Source organism: Rhineura floridana, chromosome 8 (assembly GCF_030035675.1).
Source record: "Rhineura floridana isolate rRhiFlo1 chromosome 8, rRhiFlo1.hap2, whole genome shotgun sequence".
Taxonomy (NCBI): Eukaryota; Metazoa; Chordata; class Lepidosauria; order Squamata; family Rhineuridae; genus Rhineura; species Rhineura floridana.
In genome coordinates, this window is record NC_084487.1 from 26,648,693 (window position 1) to 26,664,976 (window position 16,284).

At 41.8% G+C, this 16,284-nt stretch overlaps 1 protein-coding gene across 1 annotated transcript in view; it reads right to left on the reverse strand.

Moving 5' to 3' along the window:
- The window catches only part of IQSEC3 (IQ motif and Sec7 domain ArfGEF 3), a 78,812-nt gene that overhangs the window by 8,416 nt on the left and 54,112 nt on the right, over positions 1–16,284 (reverse strand). Inside the window, exons 5-7 of the mRNA XM_061582698.1 lie at positions 8,771–8,937; positions 8,155–8,294; positions 4,936–5,061 (exon numbers count right to left, since the gene is read on the reverse strand). Of these exons, the coding sequence (XP_061438682.1) occupies positions 4,936–5,061; positions 8,155–8,294; positions 8,771–8,937 (433 nt within the window). The remainder of the gene's footprint in view (positions 1–4,935; positions 5,062–8,154; positions 8,295–8,770; positions 8,938–16,284) is intronic.

Genomic DNA, 16,284 nt, shown 5'->3' on the forward strand with positions numbered 1-16,284 from the left:
AGCATGCTTATGAATGACAATTACTGCGGAACAATGCTGGGCAAGGGCTATTGCCTTCATGTCCTGCTTTGTGAGCTTCACAGAGGCATTTGATTGGCCACTGTAGGAAACAGAATGCTGGACAAGATTTAGTTTTAATTTAATCCAACAGGGCACTGCTTAGACTCTTGTGCAATTTTTTCCACTCCAAAGCAGTGGCTCATAAACAATGTTGTAGGGCAATGCAGACCACTGTTCTGGTTTGCTTTTATTTTGTAAACTACCAAGTTTGTTCCCTCACAGCTGCCTCATGGGAGGATACATGGGATGAACTCTCTCACCTACAGCATTTGTCCTTTGTGTTTATGATCCTAGGGACGCTTCCAGTCAGCCTGTTTATTGAGCATTTATCCTGATTTGTTTGTGAGGAGGTTAGATGACGTTGCGTCAAAGCATTATCCCACACTTTCCGATGCATTTTCCCATCACTTTCCTTATTTCAATAAAAGTCTGATCTTTGGGGGAATCAGCTGTAATTGCACAACCTGAATTAGCTGCTATGTGATAAAGCCATAGTGTGCACAGAGAACCACACACACACTGGTAGTTTCTTTGGAGCTTTCATGGCAGCACCTGCCAGCACTGCTGATGAAGGAAGCTGCTTTTTTCAGATGCAAAATAAGCATCAGGAGGGTGGGGGGAATTGATTGCTTCTTTGCTGTTTGGCCCTAGATCAGACCTCTCTTCATTTGCTATTTGCACTGGAAGGAGCATGCCGATGGAGGCTTTTCTTCCAATGCAAATAGTAGGCATGGCGCAGGAGGAGAGGCAACCTGGATCAAGCAATTAATCAGTCAGTCAGTCAATCAAATGTTTATCACAGCTGAGTGACCATTAAACAAAGTACATAATATAAAGTAGTACAAAACCACAGCCTCAGTAGAACCAAATATTAATTGTTAATTATTAAAGGTTTTAAGCTAGAAACTAACAATCATAAGAACATAAGAAGAGTCCTGTTGGATCAGGTCATCTAGTCCAGCACAGCGGCCAACTAACTGCTTAGGAGAAGCCCATGAGCAGAACATATGTGCAACAGCAATCTCCCCCTTGCAGTTCCCATTGACTGGGATAATAGCCGGTCTAAGAGATATTACAACATTCAGATATATTTCCACCGGTTTGGTAACAGATCTATTTGGTAAAAGATCTATTAGACCCCTTCAAGGAAGATACTCAAAAGAATCTCTAAGGATTGACCAGGAAACTGCCTCATTAGGGGATAAATTGTGCATTCTCTAACCCCCTGATACAATCAACAGGTGAAGAACGCATGAGAGACTGTTTCAAGCATTAAGTGGTTGCAAGGACAGCACCTGTCTTTGAACTGACTGACTGGATCAGACTGTCGTGGGGGCAAAAGGTTAAAGCCCCCTTCCCCCTCTATGATGGTCACAATCTAGATCATGCCCCTCACACCTGCTATTTACTTTTTAAAAAATGCAAATTGCTAATTGAATGAATGACATCATGTCAAGTTTGGCCCAAAGAAATGGTGCAATTTAAAAATCTGATGACTGTCACCATAAAAACACAGCATAGGCAATCTAGTGAGAACTATGCTGTAGAGAGGACTTTTGTCTACTCTCCAGGGAGCCCTGTCAAATCACCTTTATCAAATTCACAGATGTTTTATCTTATCAGTTTCACTGAGCTCCTGTGAAATTTATTCAGATGGAGATGCATTTTTATTCTGGAATGACTTTTCCTGTCACCATGCATGGGAACATGACACTGTATTCTCTGAGTGTGCATCCACAAAGTTGTTTCTTGCACTCACTTATGCACTGATGGGCAAAACCAGCCCCTTTGTTTCCATGAATAATTTTGACTTTTCAACAGCTGGCATGTCATGTTTTAAGCATAGGACAGAATATTAAACAGGGCATCTTCCCGCTCTGATTCTAAACTCCTTTATACTTCACATCTTAGTCTCAAAATATTTACTAACTAGATGCTAACAACCTAGTCCATGCAAGATTTTTTCCCTTCCAAATGCAAACACCCATGACCATCCTTAAGCAATGCACTTGTGTTGCTGATATAATGTGTAAACCAAGTCACCAGAGATACAACAGGCAGCAAGTCCCGCCATTGCAGGCTCACTGTTCCCAATCACCACTATGTAAAAACTGATATCAGCTGTATCTGGGAACACTCAACTCTCCTGTTCCATTATGAAGAACACAAGCCTAGGAGTGCTTACACGTAGACTAAAATGTGTGGACCAGCCTTTAGGGTTATCACTCCAGTGAATCAGGAATAATCTAAATATTTCATTGCCTATTGTTATTCAGCACTGGTATTACATCAAATTTGATGAAGGATAGGATCATCCCGTGCTGTTCTCATTCTGAATGAAGGGCAGAGGTGGAGTAACGATTGTGGGGCTCCCACTCCTATCTATCTGGCCACCATCACTCATAACTTGGGAAAGGTTACTTGAGAGACTGCCTTATCCCTTATATACCCGGTATGTCACTGTGTTCTGCAAGGGAGTTTCTCCTTCAAGTCCTGAAAATATCAGAAGCCCACTCCACAGTAATTCTAAGCAGGGCTTTCAATGTAGCTGCCCCTGTTTTATGGAACAGCATCCTTGGTGAGGTACGATAGGCGCCTACTACCTGTACTTTCCATAATCAGCTGAAGACATTTTTTATTTGTCATGTTTTTCCAGCTGGATGAAAAGGTCTCCGTCTTAGGTGTTCATTTTCTATTGTTTTTAAATCTAAACCGTTCTTTTTTATACCAGTTTTTTGTACCGTTCTTAAAACTATTTAAGCTGTTTTGAAGATAGTTGGTAAATCACCTCAAGACACATGTGAAACATGATTCATAAATTGAAAAATGGAAATGGACTGCCTTCAAGTCGATCCCGACTTATGGCTACCCTATGAATAGAGATTTCATGGTAAGCAGTATTCAGAGGGGGTTTACCATTGCCTCCCTCTGAGGCTAGTCCTCCCCAGCTGGCTAGGGCCTGCTCAGCTTGCCACAGCTGCACAAGCCAGCCCCTTCCTTGTCCGCAACTGCCAGCTGGGGGGCAACTGGGCTCCTTGGGACTATGCAGCTTGCCCACAGCTGCACAGGTGGCAGGGCACGAAACCCCTGAGCCACTCACTGTGGGGGTGATCTTTAGTTGGCCCTTTACACGCAGGAGACACAAGAGGGGATTTGAACTCACCGACTCTGGACTCCCAGCCAGGCTCTCCTCCCCACTGTGCTATACCAGCTGTTGTGATTCATAAATTAATAAATAAAAATAATAACATCAAGGTAGAACTACTGTAAGGCACTTTATGAAGAGCTGCCTTTGAGCAGTGTTCTGATACTCCAATTGCTTCAGCATGCAGCAAGAAGTTTACTGAGTGTACACATGGAGCAAACAACGTTACTTCCATGTCAACCTCACTGGCTACTAGGGACTGAAAGCTCCTGAGATGCATATTTTCAGAACCCACCCTATTATTGTGATTGAATTGTGTTCTAATTAATTTTAATATTGTATTTTAGATTTTGTAACCCACCCTATTATTGTTATTGTTGTTGTTGTTGTTGTTGTTGTTGTTAGAAGAAGAAGAAGAAGAAGAAGAAGAAGAAGAAGAAGAAGAAGAAAGAGGAGGAGGAGGATCTGTTAATTTTCTCTCTCATTTTTTCAATCTTAAATTCAAGTCTCCACACTTCTGCAGCAATTTGTAAACTTTCTAAAAATATTCTAACCCTAACCCTAACCCTCAGTTTTAGTGCAAATTCACACTAATGGACACATTTAATATTTATGCAATTTTAATCAATGTATACATTTTTGCAAGCAATTTCTCCTAATATAAGTTATGCGCACTTCTCCTCAAATATGCATTTTTGTAAACATTGGTTGGAGAATGGCATTGCAAAATTCAGATTAGTGTGATTTTGAAATAATGGCTATGTTTTTGTTCTCATGTTATGGAAAGTGTAAATTTAATAGGTTCAGCATTAAATGCAAAACTGAATCGAATTTCTCCCCAATCCCTACTGGCTCTTAATTGGTTTTGGGGACTCAGTGCAGGTTTTGAGCTTTAAAGACTGAGATGGTCTGGAGCCAGCATACTTGAAGGACCACTTTCTCCCGTATGGACCTATCTGTTTACTGAGATCATCTTTGGAGACTCTGCTCAAAAAAATAATAATCATTAACTGTCTGATATATATTAGGAGGCAGCAGCCTCTCAGTTATACACTTAGACTACTGATAGGGTTACCATCATTTTGTCATTTCAAAAAGAGTACATTTGGCTTTGATAAGTGAAAAGTAAGAGTATGCTGTTGCACCATCTCAAAAAGAGTACACGTACTCTTAAAAGAGTACAGTTGGTAACCCTAACTACTGAACTCCTTCCTGAAGGAAGCATGCTTGGGTATGGAACTTAGATAGCAAGATATTTCAGAGGACATCTGAGAGAGCAACAAAACAGTTCTTTTACTGTATGTTTATATTTTATTCTGCTGCCTTACTGTCAAATTGCAGTCTTTGAGTCATGGAAGGACACTGTACAAAATGGTCTTAAGGACTGGCCTATTAAAAAAAAAAGCAGCATGTGGTGCAGTGTTTGGAATGCAGGTAGAAGATTTCATGACTGAATGCTTCCCTGAGCCAAAGCAAACCAAAACAAACCTCCAGCACACAGAAAACTAGGATATCACAGAGAAAAGGGATCTAAGCATAATCTTCTCCTTGATGTGCTACCTTTCTATGTACAGGGAATTTTATAAGTTGGGGAGAATTCAACTATGTGATGCCCCACCTGATATCCAACCTGGCACAGTCCTAGGGGAGAAAAGTGCTGTGCACTTTTGCTGAATGCTGGCTCTAAGTCTCTTGCAATACTACGATTCTCAAGCCCAAAGGCCACTCACCACCAGCAAGTCATTGAAGAGGAAGACCTCCCTCTGGTGAGCAGCTTGCTTCTGCACTTTGTTCACATCCGTCACTTCGTAAAGGCGGCTGCAACAAACTAACCGGCGATGCGGCACTGACAGGACCTGGAAGAGAGAGACTGAGTGGGAACAGTCCCCTTCCTTATCCACCATCCCCAGACTACTGCACATTTATGACTCCATGCAAGTCCCTCAGCTCTGTGATTGCTTTGCCCTTCCCATCTGCAACCTGCCTTCGTCAGGAGGTGTTCTGCTTAGCCATGGCAAAACAGACCATGGCACTAAGCATTCCAAATCACAGTTATGACAGGCATTCATTCATTCATTTCAGGCCTTTCCCAGCTCTCCAGCTCCTCACCCTACCCAATGGGAGTAGAAGACCTACCCACCTGCATGTCCACAATAATAGAATATGTCCCCTAATGCAAAATCTGCTCTGCGTATTCCTTTTTTTGGAGGCGGAGCAAACTAACCCTCATGATAGCAGAGCGGCAAATGAAGAATGAAAGGGAGATGCTGATTATTATGGATTACAAGTGGGATCATCAGCGAAGTGTCTCAATTCTATCTTCCCACACAAAAGGACATTTTCTGTTCGGGGTTCCAGCCAGCCATTTCCTCCAAGCAGGCCTTTCCACCACCCACGCCCAGGTTTTCCATTTTTCTCTTCTAAAAGACTCTCAGCTTTCTGTGACTACTCAGCATGCTCAGTCCTTACTGGACTGATTTGAGGTTTATTTCTTTTAAAATACATTTTGTACGTCTCCAAACCTTGAGGTTCCCCGAAGCATGCTGCTACCTCACTCTTGTTTTTCAGTGGCTCCATTTTGGCACTCCTCCTGTTGGCATTCATCACCTGAGTTCACTATTAGGGGGCATGATTTCTACAGCACCATCATTGTATGTGGCACTTTGCAGAACAACAAAAGCAAAAAAAGACAGGTCTCTGCTTCAAGGAGTTTATAGTCTAAATTGTGAGGCAAGGAGAACAAAACAGTGAGGAGGGGAGAGAGAAGAAAGAGGGGGAAAGGAAGGAATATGTAAAAATTCAGTCATGTGCTGACGTTTAATTCCAGCAGGGGTAAGGACCAAGGAGCTAATTACTGCTCATGGCTAGGAATGGGGGAGAAATTCAATTAAGTTCACATTTAAAAGTGAATTTACCTAATCTGCACTTTCTGAACCAATATGAAATCAGAAACACAGCCATCCTTCAAAATTCACATTTCTCCGAATTTTGCAATGCAGTTCTGCAGTCAAGGAATGTATACAAAAAATGCATACACTGGGGTAAAGTGTGCATAAAAATGCATATATTACTGAAAATAACATACAAAGATTGATTATAGTGGGGAAATTGTTTTGCAAAAATGTGTATATTGGAGAAAATTGTCCATGAAAATGGTTATATTAGGAGAAATTAGCGCTAAAATGCTGAATTTACATGATAATTTTTTTAAAAAACCGCAAACTGATGTAGAAATGTGGCGAATTGAACTTAGGATAGGAAAAATGAGAAACCAAAATTGACATATTCACACATCCCCACTCATGGTTTAAAAATCAGAAGGAAAATAGCCGGACAGACATGACAATATCGACACACAATGGACCTCCAACTAGGGATAAACAAATTTGTCTACTTCAGCATCTCTTGGTTTCTCATTTTTCCAGGCTTAAGCTCAGTCCTTTATATTTCCTCATTAGTTTGCAAACTTTGTCAGCATTTTAATTTGTTATCTCTTAATATACAAATGTTTGCATACATTTTTGGCTGGTAAACACATTTATGCAAGCAATTTTCCTTATGTTATTTTTACTAATATATATATTTTATGCACACTGAATATTCACATTTTTGTACAGATTATTTGGTTGGAGAACTGTATCACAAAATTCAGAGAATTGCACATTTCAAAGAACAGCTTCATTCCGATTCATGTAATGTTTCGCAAAGTGTGAATTAGGTAGGTCCACATTAAAACCAGAAGTGAACAAAGTATCTTTCCCATCCCTAGTCCTTGTGCCTTTGCAGAACCCATAGTCCTGTACCCCAGGCTCCTACATAGCTACTCCCTATTACCACTCAAACGTCCAGTCATTCCTATCTTCCCTTGCCTTTCATAGCCTCACAGCTTTGATATCAGAACAGAAGGTGAAAACTGAATGAATGTGTGCAAATGTGAGTATGTTATGCAGTGTTTCCCGCCTACAGAATTAAGAAAGGATGGCTGCATCCAGTGTTTCCTGCTTGCATATGCAACTTCCATGCACACAGAATGGCCCTGAGAAACTTTTCTGCCTTCCTATGGAGCTGCCTTCCAAGTTATAAGAATGAATGAATGAATAAGTTATTACGGTGCATAGACCAGGAAAAGTTGCACAATAAAAAACCATTAAAAGAATATAAGATTTAACAATTAAAACAATTAAGCCAAAGATGCTGCCGTAATTGAGTTCATAATAGTGTCAGTATTACATTAGTCCTCCATAGTTAAACACTTTCTGCAGCATGTGGCAGCCGCACAGAAGCTTGCCACCTTGGCAGTCACTTGGGGGGTGGAACCAAGTTATAAGGGTCTGCAAAAACTACTGTTGAAAGGAACATCAAACCAATCAAGTCTGACCATTTGCAAGGTCGAGCAAACGAAAAAGTGATAATGATGGGGAAACATTAGAAACGAGATCAGCGAATAGCAGAAAGAAAGAAAAGATGACATGGGCATATTAAAGGAGAAAGAGAGAAAGAAGAATCATCATAACAAAGTGGTAAAGCACATGCTTTGAATGCAGAAGACCCCCACTTGGCATCCCTAGTTTAAAAGCAGCGTTGGACAGCAAAGACTTATCCTGAAATTCTGAAAGGCCCCTGCAAGTCAGTGTAAACCAGCGATTTGGATCTCTGGCCCTCCAGACTACAGTTCTCATCATCCCTAACACTGGCCATGCTGGCTAGGGCTGTTGGGAGTTGGAGTTCAACAAGATCTGCAGGGCCACAGGCTCCCCATTTCTGGGATAGACAGCACTGGGTTAGGTAGACAAATAGGCTGACCTGGCATAAGGCAGCTTACTATCTTCCTAAGGAAAAAGCAACTGCAGAGCAAACACGACTGCAAGAACAATTAATAAGGATAAGACAATGAGAGCAACAACAATAGCAACAAAGCAGGCTGCCATTTGGGAAGTGTAAGGGCTCACCGTTTTCATTCCAACAATGGATTTTTCTACTTTGGTGACATAGGTTACATGATCCTCATTAGATTTGAGCTCTCTCTGTTGAATCCTCTCATAAATTCCCACCACCAATTCCCGCGGAATATCGGCTCCATCATCCACTCCTGTGAAGAATAAACAATGTAGGACAGTGTACACAGAGAGAAAATTTGTATCTGAGCTACAACAGTTTTTTCAGAGACTTTAACAATATAAGATACAACCATACTTGTCTGTGAGCACACTTGGTCATTATTACTATCCCAGTAAAGTCTTTGGCCAAAGAGGCATTGCCTCTGCAAACCTGTTGGAAGAGGTGATGGTAATTTGCAATAACTATACATCTGTAGAACTATAACTTTCTTTTCAGTTTCATGATGAGCCAGTGAGCAATTTCAAATGTGCACATGCTTAAGAGATTAACAATGCAAGTGGGCAAAGGTTGTTGGCTTTTTCTCCTCTCTTGGAGAGAGGGCAACTCTGCTTTCTCTCCTTCAGACACATATATTTTAGCTACTTTGTATCCACTACTGGCTTTGATTCTACTTCATACAAGATTTAGGATAGTAGTGAAGATAGCTCAGCTAAGCAATGCCCTCACCTCTGAGGTTCCGAATGAAGTCCTCCAGCATCATCTTCCTGTCGGGTTTGATGTTAGGACTGTACATATCTGTGTTAAGAAGGATGATGGCAAAGGCCAGGATGAAAATGGTGTCTGGGTTATGGAACTGCTGGACCACATCTGGGTTACACATGCAGTACCGCTGGCTGCAGGTGGAGGGAGACAAAGTCAACACACCGGAATGAAAATCAATGGATACGTCACTAATATGCTTATGTCTGGGAATCTTCAAATTACTTACAGTCTGGCAATTATAAAACCAAAACTGTACCTACAATCCCTGAGCTGTACCTCAGAAGAAAATAATAATAATAATAATAATAATAATAAATTTAATTTCTGTGTTGCCTATCTGGCCAATGGCCACTCTAGGCGACGTACAACAGTTAAAACATAATATGATAAAATACAATACAATGATACAATATAAAAACAATATAAGAACAATACAGCAGCAGACAATAATATTAAAACAGGGTAGGAGGCATTCCAATCTTAGTAATTAACCCTCCCCGGAAATCCCGAAGGCCTGTTGAAAGAGCCAGGTCTTTAAGGCTGTACGAAATGTATTTAGGGAACAGGCATGCCGGAGATCTTGTGGGAGGGAGTTCCAGAGTGTGGGGGCCGCCACTGAGAATGCCCTCTCTCTAGTACCTGCCAATCTAGCTGTTTTTGTCGGCGGGATTGAGAGAAGGCCCTGTGTGGCTGATCTTGTCGGGCGGCATAATTGATGGCGTTGAAGGCGCTCCGTAAGATAAACTGGGCCGAGACCGTATAGGGATTTAAAGGTTAATACCAACACCTTGAATTGGGCCCGGAAAACAACTGGAAGCCAGTGTAGATCGAACAACACTGGTGTGATGTGATCCCGGCGGCGACTGTTCATAAGTAGTCGAGCCGCCGCATTTTGTATAAGTTGTAGTTTCCGGACCGTTTTCAAGGGTAACCCCATGTAGAGCGCATTACAGTAATCCAAACGAGAGGTGACCAGGGCGTGTACTACCAGTGGGAGCTGATGAACAGGAAGGTAGGGTTGCAGCCTTCGTATGAGGTGTAGTTGATACCAGGCTGCCCGGCTCACTGCCGAAATCTGAGCCTCCATGGACAGCCTGGAATCAAGTACAACCCCAAGGCTGCGGACCTGGTCCTTCAGGGGTAAACTCACCCCATTGAACTTCAAGTCAACATCTCCCAACCTTCCTTTGTCTCCCACAAGCAGCACCTCGGTCTTATCGGGGTTCAGCTTCAGCTTGTTCCTTCCCATCCATCCACTCACGGATTCCAGGCACTTGGACAAGGTCTCCACAGCCGACTCTGGTGAAGATTTAAACGAGAGATAGAGCTGAGTGTCATCTGCATATTGGTGACACTGCAGCCCAAATCTCCTAATGATTGTCCCTAGCGGCTTCATATAAATGTTAAACAGCATGGGAGAGAGGATAGAGCCCTGTGGCACACCACAGTTGAGAGGCCAAGGGTCTGAAACCTCCTCCCCCAATGCTACTTGTTGATACCTATCGGAGAGAAAGGAATGGAACCACTGTAATACAGTACCTCCAATGCTACTTGTTGATACCTATCGGAGAGAAAGGAATGGAACCACTGTAATACAGTACCTCCAATTCCCAATCCCTCCAGGCGATGTAAAAGGATACTGTGGTCGACAGTATCAAAAGCCGCTGAGAGATCGAGGAGGACAAGAAAGGAGAATTCTCCCCTATCTAATGCCCTCCTCAAATCATCTACCAGAGTGACCAAGGCTGTTTCAGTTCCGTGACCAGTCCTGAAACCCGATTGGTATGGATCCAAGTAATCCGTTTCATCCAAGTGTGCTGACAACTGGTTGGCCACCACTCGCTCAATGACCTTGCCCAAAAATGGTAGATTTGAAATTGGGCAGAAGTTATTGAAAACTTGGGGATCCAAGGAGGGCTTCTTTAGGATGGGCTTTACAATTGGCTCCTTGAAGGCTGATGGCATTACACCCTCTTTCAAGGATGCATTTACCACCGCTTTAATCCCCTCGCCCAATTTCTCTCTGCAGCTCATAAGGAGCCACAATGGGCAAGGATCAGTTAGACAAGTGGTAGGCTTCACAGTTGTAAGCACCTTGTCCACATCCTCAGAAGGGAGAAGCCAAAACCGATCCCAACTTACCGGCATGCAACTGGCCAACTCTGGTTCATTCACTGAATCCATGGCGCATGGAATCGAGCTCCGCAAGTGTTCGATTTTATCAGCGAAGTGCTTTGCTAATATGTCACAGGAGGCCTTTGACTGTTCCAAGGGTTCCTGAGCAACTGGACCGACCAGGCTTCGGACCACCTGGAACAGCCTCCTGGGACAGCATTCCGCAGACGCAATAGAGGCAGCAAAGAAAGCCTTCTTTCCTGCCTTTATTGCCACCTGGTAGGCAGCTACTGCTGCTCTAACCTGTGTCCGGACATCTTCAGAGCGGGATTTCCGCCACCGGAAAAGAACAAGTCAATCACTTAAGGTAGATTCAAAAGACCAAATAATAAGTAATAAGTTTAACATAAGCTGTTTATCTCGCACTGGTTTTTATTTATTTAATTATAGAAGTATTTATACACTGCCTTCTGGCAAAACATCACAATGGTGTACAGCAACTTGGTCCTTTTATTCGCATGATCAGAACATTCACCTGCAATGACTGATCCATGAAAACTGTTTTCTATCACACATTTGAAGCTTCTATCATGTGAGAACATGTCATCTTAATTTGCCATAGCTAAACATTCAATCATGTTTTTCACAAGATTATTTCACATCTGAAGCCTTTACCACACACTTGTTCTCTCTCTGATAGCGGCAAGCAGTTCTCTGCAACAAAAAGGTGTGCCTGAGATGAGCTTCTCTCTTAATTGTCTGAATTCTGCACTCCTCTGATGGAGGACTACATGCCCCAGAGGTGAGCTTAGTTTGTACTAGAAGCTGGGCTTTTAGTGCTGCAGCTCCAGCCCTCTGGAAACACTTACTACCTGAAATTAGTCATGATGTTCAGGTGTTGAGGCTGTTTTTGTTTCACTGAGGCATGGCCCACTCATTTATGTTATATTTAGCTCTGTAGAAATAGTTTTATTGCATTTAAACTTTGTAGGAATGGTTTTATTCGTTTCAGAGTGTGTAGTTTAGAGATGGTATAGTTTGTATATTATCTTACTCTTGTCTTCTTGTACACCACTCTGATGGCATTGGGCTCTGAAGTGGTTTATAAATTTGTAAAACAATAATCTTTTTTATTTATTTAAAAAATAAAATAAAAGACAAAAATGAAAAACAGGGAAGGCTGGTGACATAAAATAACATGACAAACAGTCCAAAACCAAATTATGAGTCCCAGATTTCTCAAAAGGCCAATGGGCAGGTGCTGCTGCATTCGATGTTATGAGGTATACAAATTAAAGTCCCACCATACCACATGAAATGCATCCAGTTTAGCTTTGCCTTGAATCAATTGTAAAGAAAGTGTGATTAAATAATAGTTATAGCAGATATCTTCTCTACTCACTATTCACAATTACAGCTGGTTCATAATTGCATGTACATCATTATTTGATGATTAGATCTTGAAATGTCTTGGGTTCCATCAAAGAACCCACATTTTAGCATATGTTTTTAAATGTGTATATTTGTTTTGAATGTTTTTAATTGCTGTAAACCACCCAGAGAGCTTCGGCTATGGGGCGGTATACAAACGCATTAAATAAATAAAAATAAATAAATAAGTTAGTAAAGTAAAATAATAACAATAATACATATAAGTGATAACTTTAAAAAACTTTTGCAGACCTGTGATCATTTCACTGAGACAATTGCCTCACAGATTTTGTGGAGAGAGGAAATAGACTTAAGGACTGGCTGCACTGCACTTTATGTTTTGTGGTAACAGGAGGAAGGGTCACAGTACCATTTTAGCTATTAAACAAAGAAAGTTGCCTAGGAAGATCTTGGTTTTCTAACAGATAAGTACAGTGCAGAAATATCAAACGTGTTAAAGTCAGAAGGGTAGCCTTGTTGTAGCAAAAACAACAGAATATCTTGAGACACCTTAAAAATAAAGTAATTTGTAATGGCTTAAGCTTTTGTGAACTAGAGCCTCTTCATCAGAAGCGACATGTAATCTTCAGTTGATAGGTATATATAATCATGGGTAAAAAGGAAGGGAATGAAAAGGTTGGAATTAAACAGCAAATGAAACTGCTGAATTACGTCTTATCAAGAAGTTCAATTCTTTTCATTTGGATGTCAACAGAGACAATGGTTTCCTGTCCCACCCAGCTATGTTAAGATTATTGTGTTATCACCAATTACTGTTGCTGTGAAGGATCTCTGTACTTATTTTACATACATTTAAGCTATAATTGAAATGTCAAACTATAGTTTTTGCATTTCTTAGCCATTTAAAGCAGCTGCTTTATCTTCGATTTAAAGATATATTAATCTTTCTGCCCTGGGTGGGATATAAATTTAATCAATCAATCTTTACCCAAATGTAAATGTGGCCACCTTAGTACAACAGAATAAAAGAGAAAGCCACTCACCTGAAATACCCCTCACCTCCCCACTCTCTCTTTCTCACACACACAGAGTTAAAGAAATCTTAACTCAATTAACAAAAAGGTTTTTAATCATTTGATCAGTTAATTAATGGACAAAACCTGCATAAGCCTGCATATGACTATATCGGAGTAGATGGATCTATCTCCATTCTGTCATTTTTCCATGTGTTCACTCATAAGTCTGTTCTGTTCTGCACTAATCAGTCATTGTTGTGGCCCAGGTTGGAAAGGGAGGCACTGACGAGAGCGATACTGACTTTGAGGACTGGGGTGATGAGTTGAGGGAGGGGTTGCGCAGTGAGGAGAATTCACAGTGCACCCAGACCCTTGGCCCTGTCAATTCAACTCGCCCCCGATCCTGGCCCCCCTGCTGGTGCGCAACCTAAGCTGTCAGAGACTGCCCTGTCAGAGATTGTTCCATTAGACATGCCCACCTCACCTGAGTTGCCACCTTGTCAACCTGACATTCCCCAGCTGAGTACCCCACAGCTTCCCACACTTGAGGAGACAGGTAGCATTTAAATACATACCTAAAATACACACCTCTAAACATATTTTATCTCAAAATATCGACTTCTGAAATGTATTTTGATATTTTTTTGAGCTGAGGACTGTGTGGCAATATTCAGAGAAGTGCCAAATAAGATGGATAATGACATTCTGATTTGCACATTAGTATGGGAAATCCAGATCAGGTCAGTTCGCATCAGAACTCACAACAATCATATTTCTCATACATCCTTATGATCAGTGCTTTCTTTGGTTAAAAAAAATGAGATGCCAGTACTTATGCATAATACAAGTGCTGTGAGTACCAACACAAAATGGGCAGCCAAAAAAAGAAGAGATGCCAGTACTCCATAACAGTGAATTCCATCACAAAAACCCACTGCCTATGATTAAAAGATTTGCTTTGAAGAAAAAAGGCACACAATTTAGATCCAAGGTAAACAACATGGGAACTTCTAGATCAGTGGTTCTTAACTTTTTTTGTGGTCACAGACCACTTTGAGGATCAAATGAAAGCTATGGACCCCCATAAATAAATAAATAAATTTTATTGCATTGGAAATTTATTAATTTTTTTTTTGCATCAGGTTCACAGGCACCCTGAAGCCTATTCATGGACCCATAGGTTAAGAACACTTGCTCTAGATGCTGTTGGACCACAACTCCCATCATATCCAACCATTGGCCATAGTGGCCAGGGCCTTTGAGATTTTGAGTCCAACAACAGCAGGACCAGACTATGTTGGCTACCCTGGTTTACTTAGTTACAGCAGGCACCGTCTTAGGAGAGGCATCCCTTTCATGGGAAAGTGGAGGAGGAAAGCTTCTAAGATGGTGCTTGCCATCTGCCATTTTCTATATATGTATAATAAGATAGTTAACTTTTTTTTAAAAAAAAGTATTGTCTGGTTAGTTGCCATTTTAGCCAAGTTTTTTAATCAATTGATTTAATTGATTGAAGGTGTCATGAACCCCAAGGAAAACCTTTGGCAAGATTGGGAGAATGCAGAGTGGGTTATAGTTGTCAGGGAGGGGGCTGAGGAAAACATGGGATAAATGTTTCCAGAAGTCTCTGGTAGCTCTGAGTCTGGTGACCATGACCCCCCTGCATCTATGACAGGAAGAAAGGAATTCCCACTGGCACCCAAGCCCAGGCATAGTTGTTGAACAGATAAAAGTTAATGAACACCTTGGAGTCTTCCAGAGGAAGCAAAGTGAAAGTGGTATGCCAGAGTAAGATATTACACTTTTGCCAAGGTCATGTAGATTAGACAAGGGACACCAGCAGTTGGTCTCTGCTTCTAGGAAAAGCCTTCACCTTGCAGCAAAAGCAGGAAAGTACTAAAGAATGCTTGGACAAGTAATGTGCCTGTCCACCTCTCTTATACTTAGGATGGGTGGATGAGATTAGGTCATTGCAACAGCAATCTGCTGTTGCCTCCATTTGCCTAGTTTATATCAAGAGAGATGCCTAGTCAGTTTCACTGATATGCCTAGTCTGTTAGCGTTCTGTATCCTGAATCATGCCTAGAATGCCTGATGCTGCATTCCTCTTCTAACTTCTGGAATAAAGATTTGTGTAAAACCCAGTTACTAAGTCCCTGAGTCTGCTTCTCTGGTTGGAAGCCAGGACAGAAGGTTGCCTAACACACACACACATACAACACACACACACACACACACATCTTTGCATCCTTGGCAGTATTGTGCCACTAGAGTTCAATCAGCAGCAAACACATCAGCAGGAGCACCAGAATGTCTCTGCTAGTGCATTTGCACTGTGCCAACCTCCCCACCCCACCCTTTCCCGGTAAGCAACAGCAAACCTGCCAGGAAGCTAGCACAGTGGCTCCGCCCCACTCAGCAAGCTGCTTCTGAGTACAATGGAGGAACAATCCCCATTGGCTGATACAATGTATGTGAGGACATGGAAAGGTGTCTGGGTTTTGCCCCCATTTTGTTCAGTATGACAATGCAGGGGCCTGCCCTACTGTATTTCCATGAAGCCAAATCAGCCTGAAACACTATATTCCCAAAAGACTATCATCCAATTCCTGGGATATAGACACTTAATTCTCATAGAGAGCTCCTCCTGCTTCATTTTTACCTTAAGAGATATTTCTGCTTTTTTCTTCAGCTTTATTACTCTCTCTGTTTCCTCCCACCATCTCCTCTTCTCCACATAGACTGCAGGTAGCCTATATGGTGCCTTCCAGGTGTTGTTGGACTCCATCAGCCCCAGCCAGCATGGCCAATGGTCAGTGACAATGGCAGTTGTAGTCCAACAATATCTGGAGGGTACCCAGAGCTTGGAAAAGTTACTTTTTTGAACTACAACTCCCATCAGCCCCAGCCAGCATGGCCACTGGAATGGGCTGATGGGAGTTGTAGTTCAAAAAA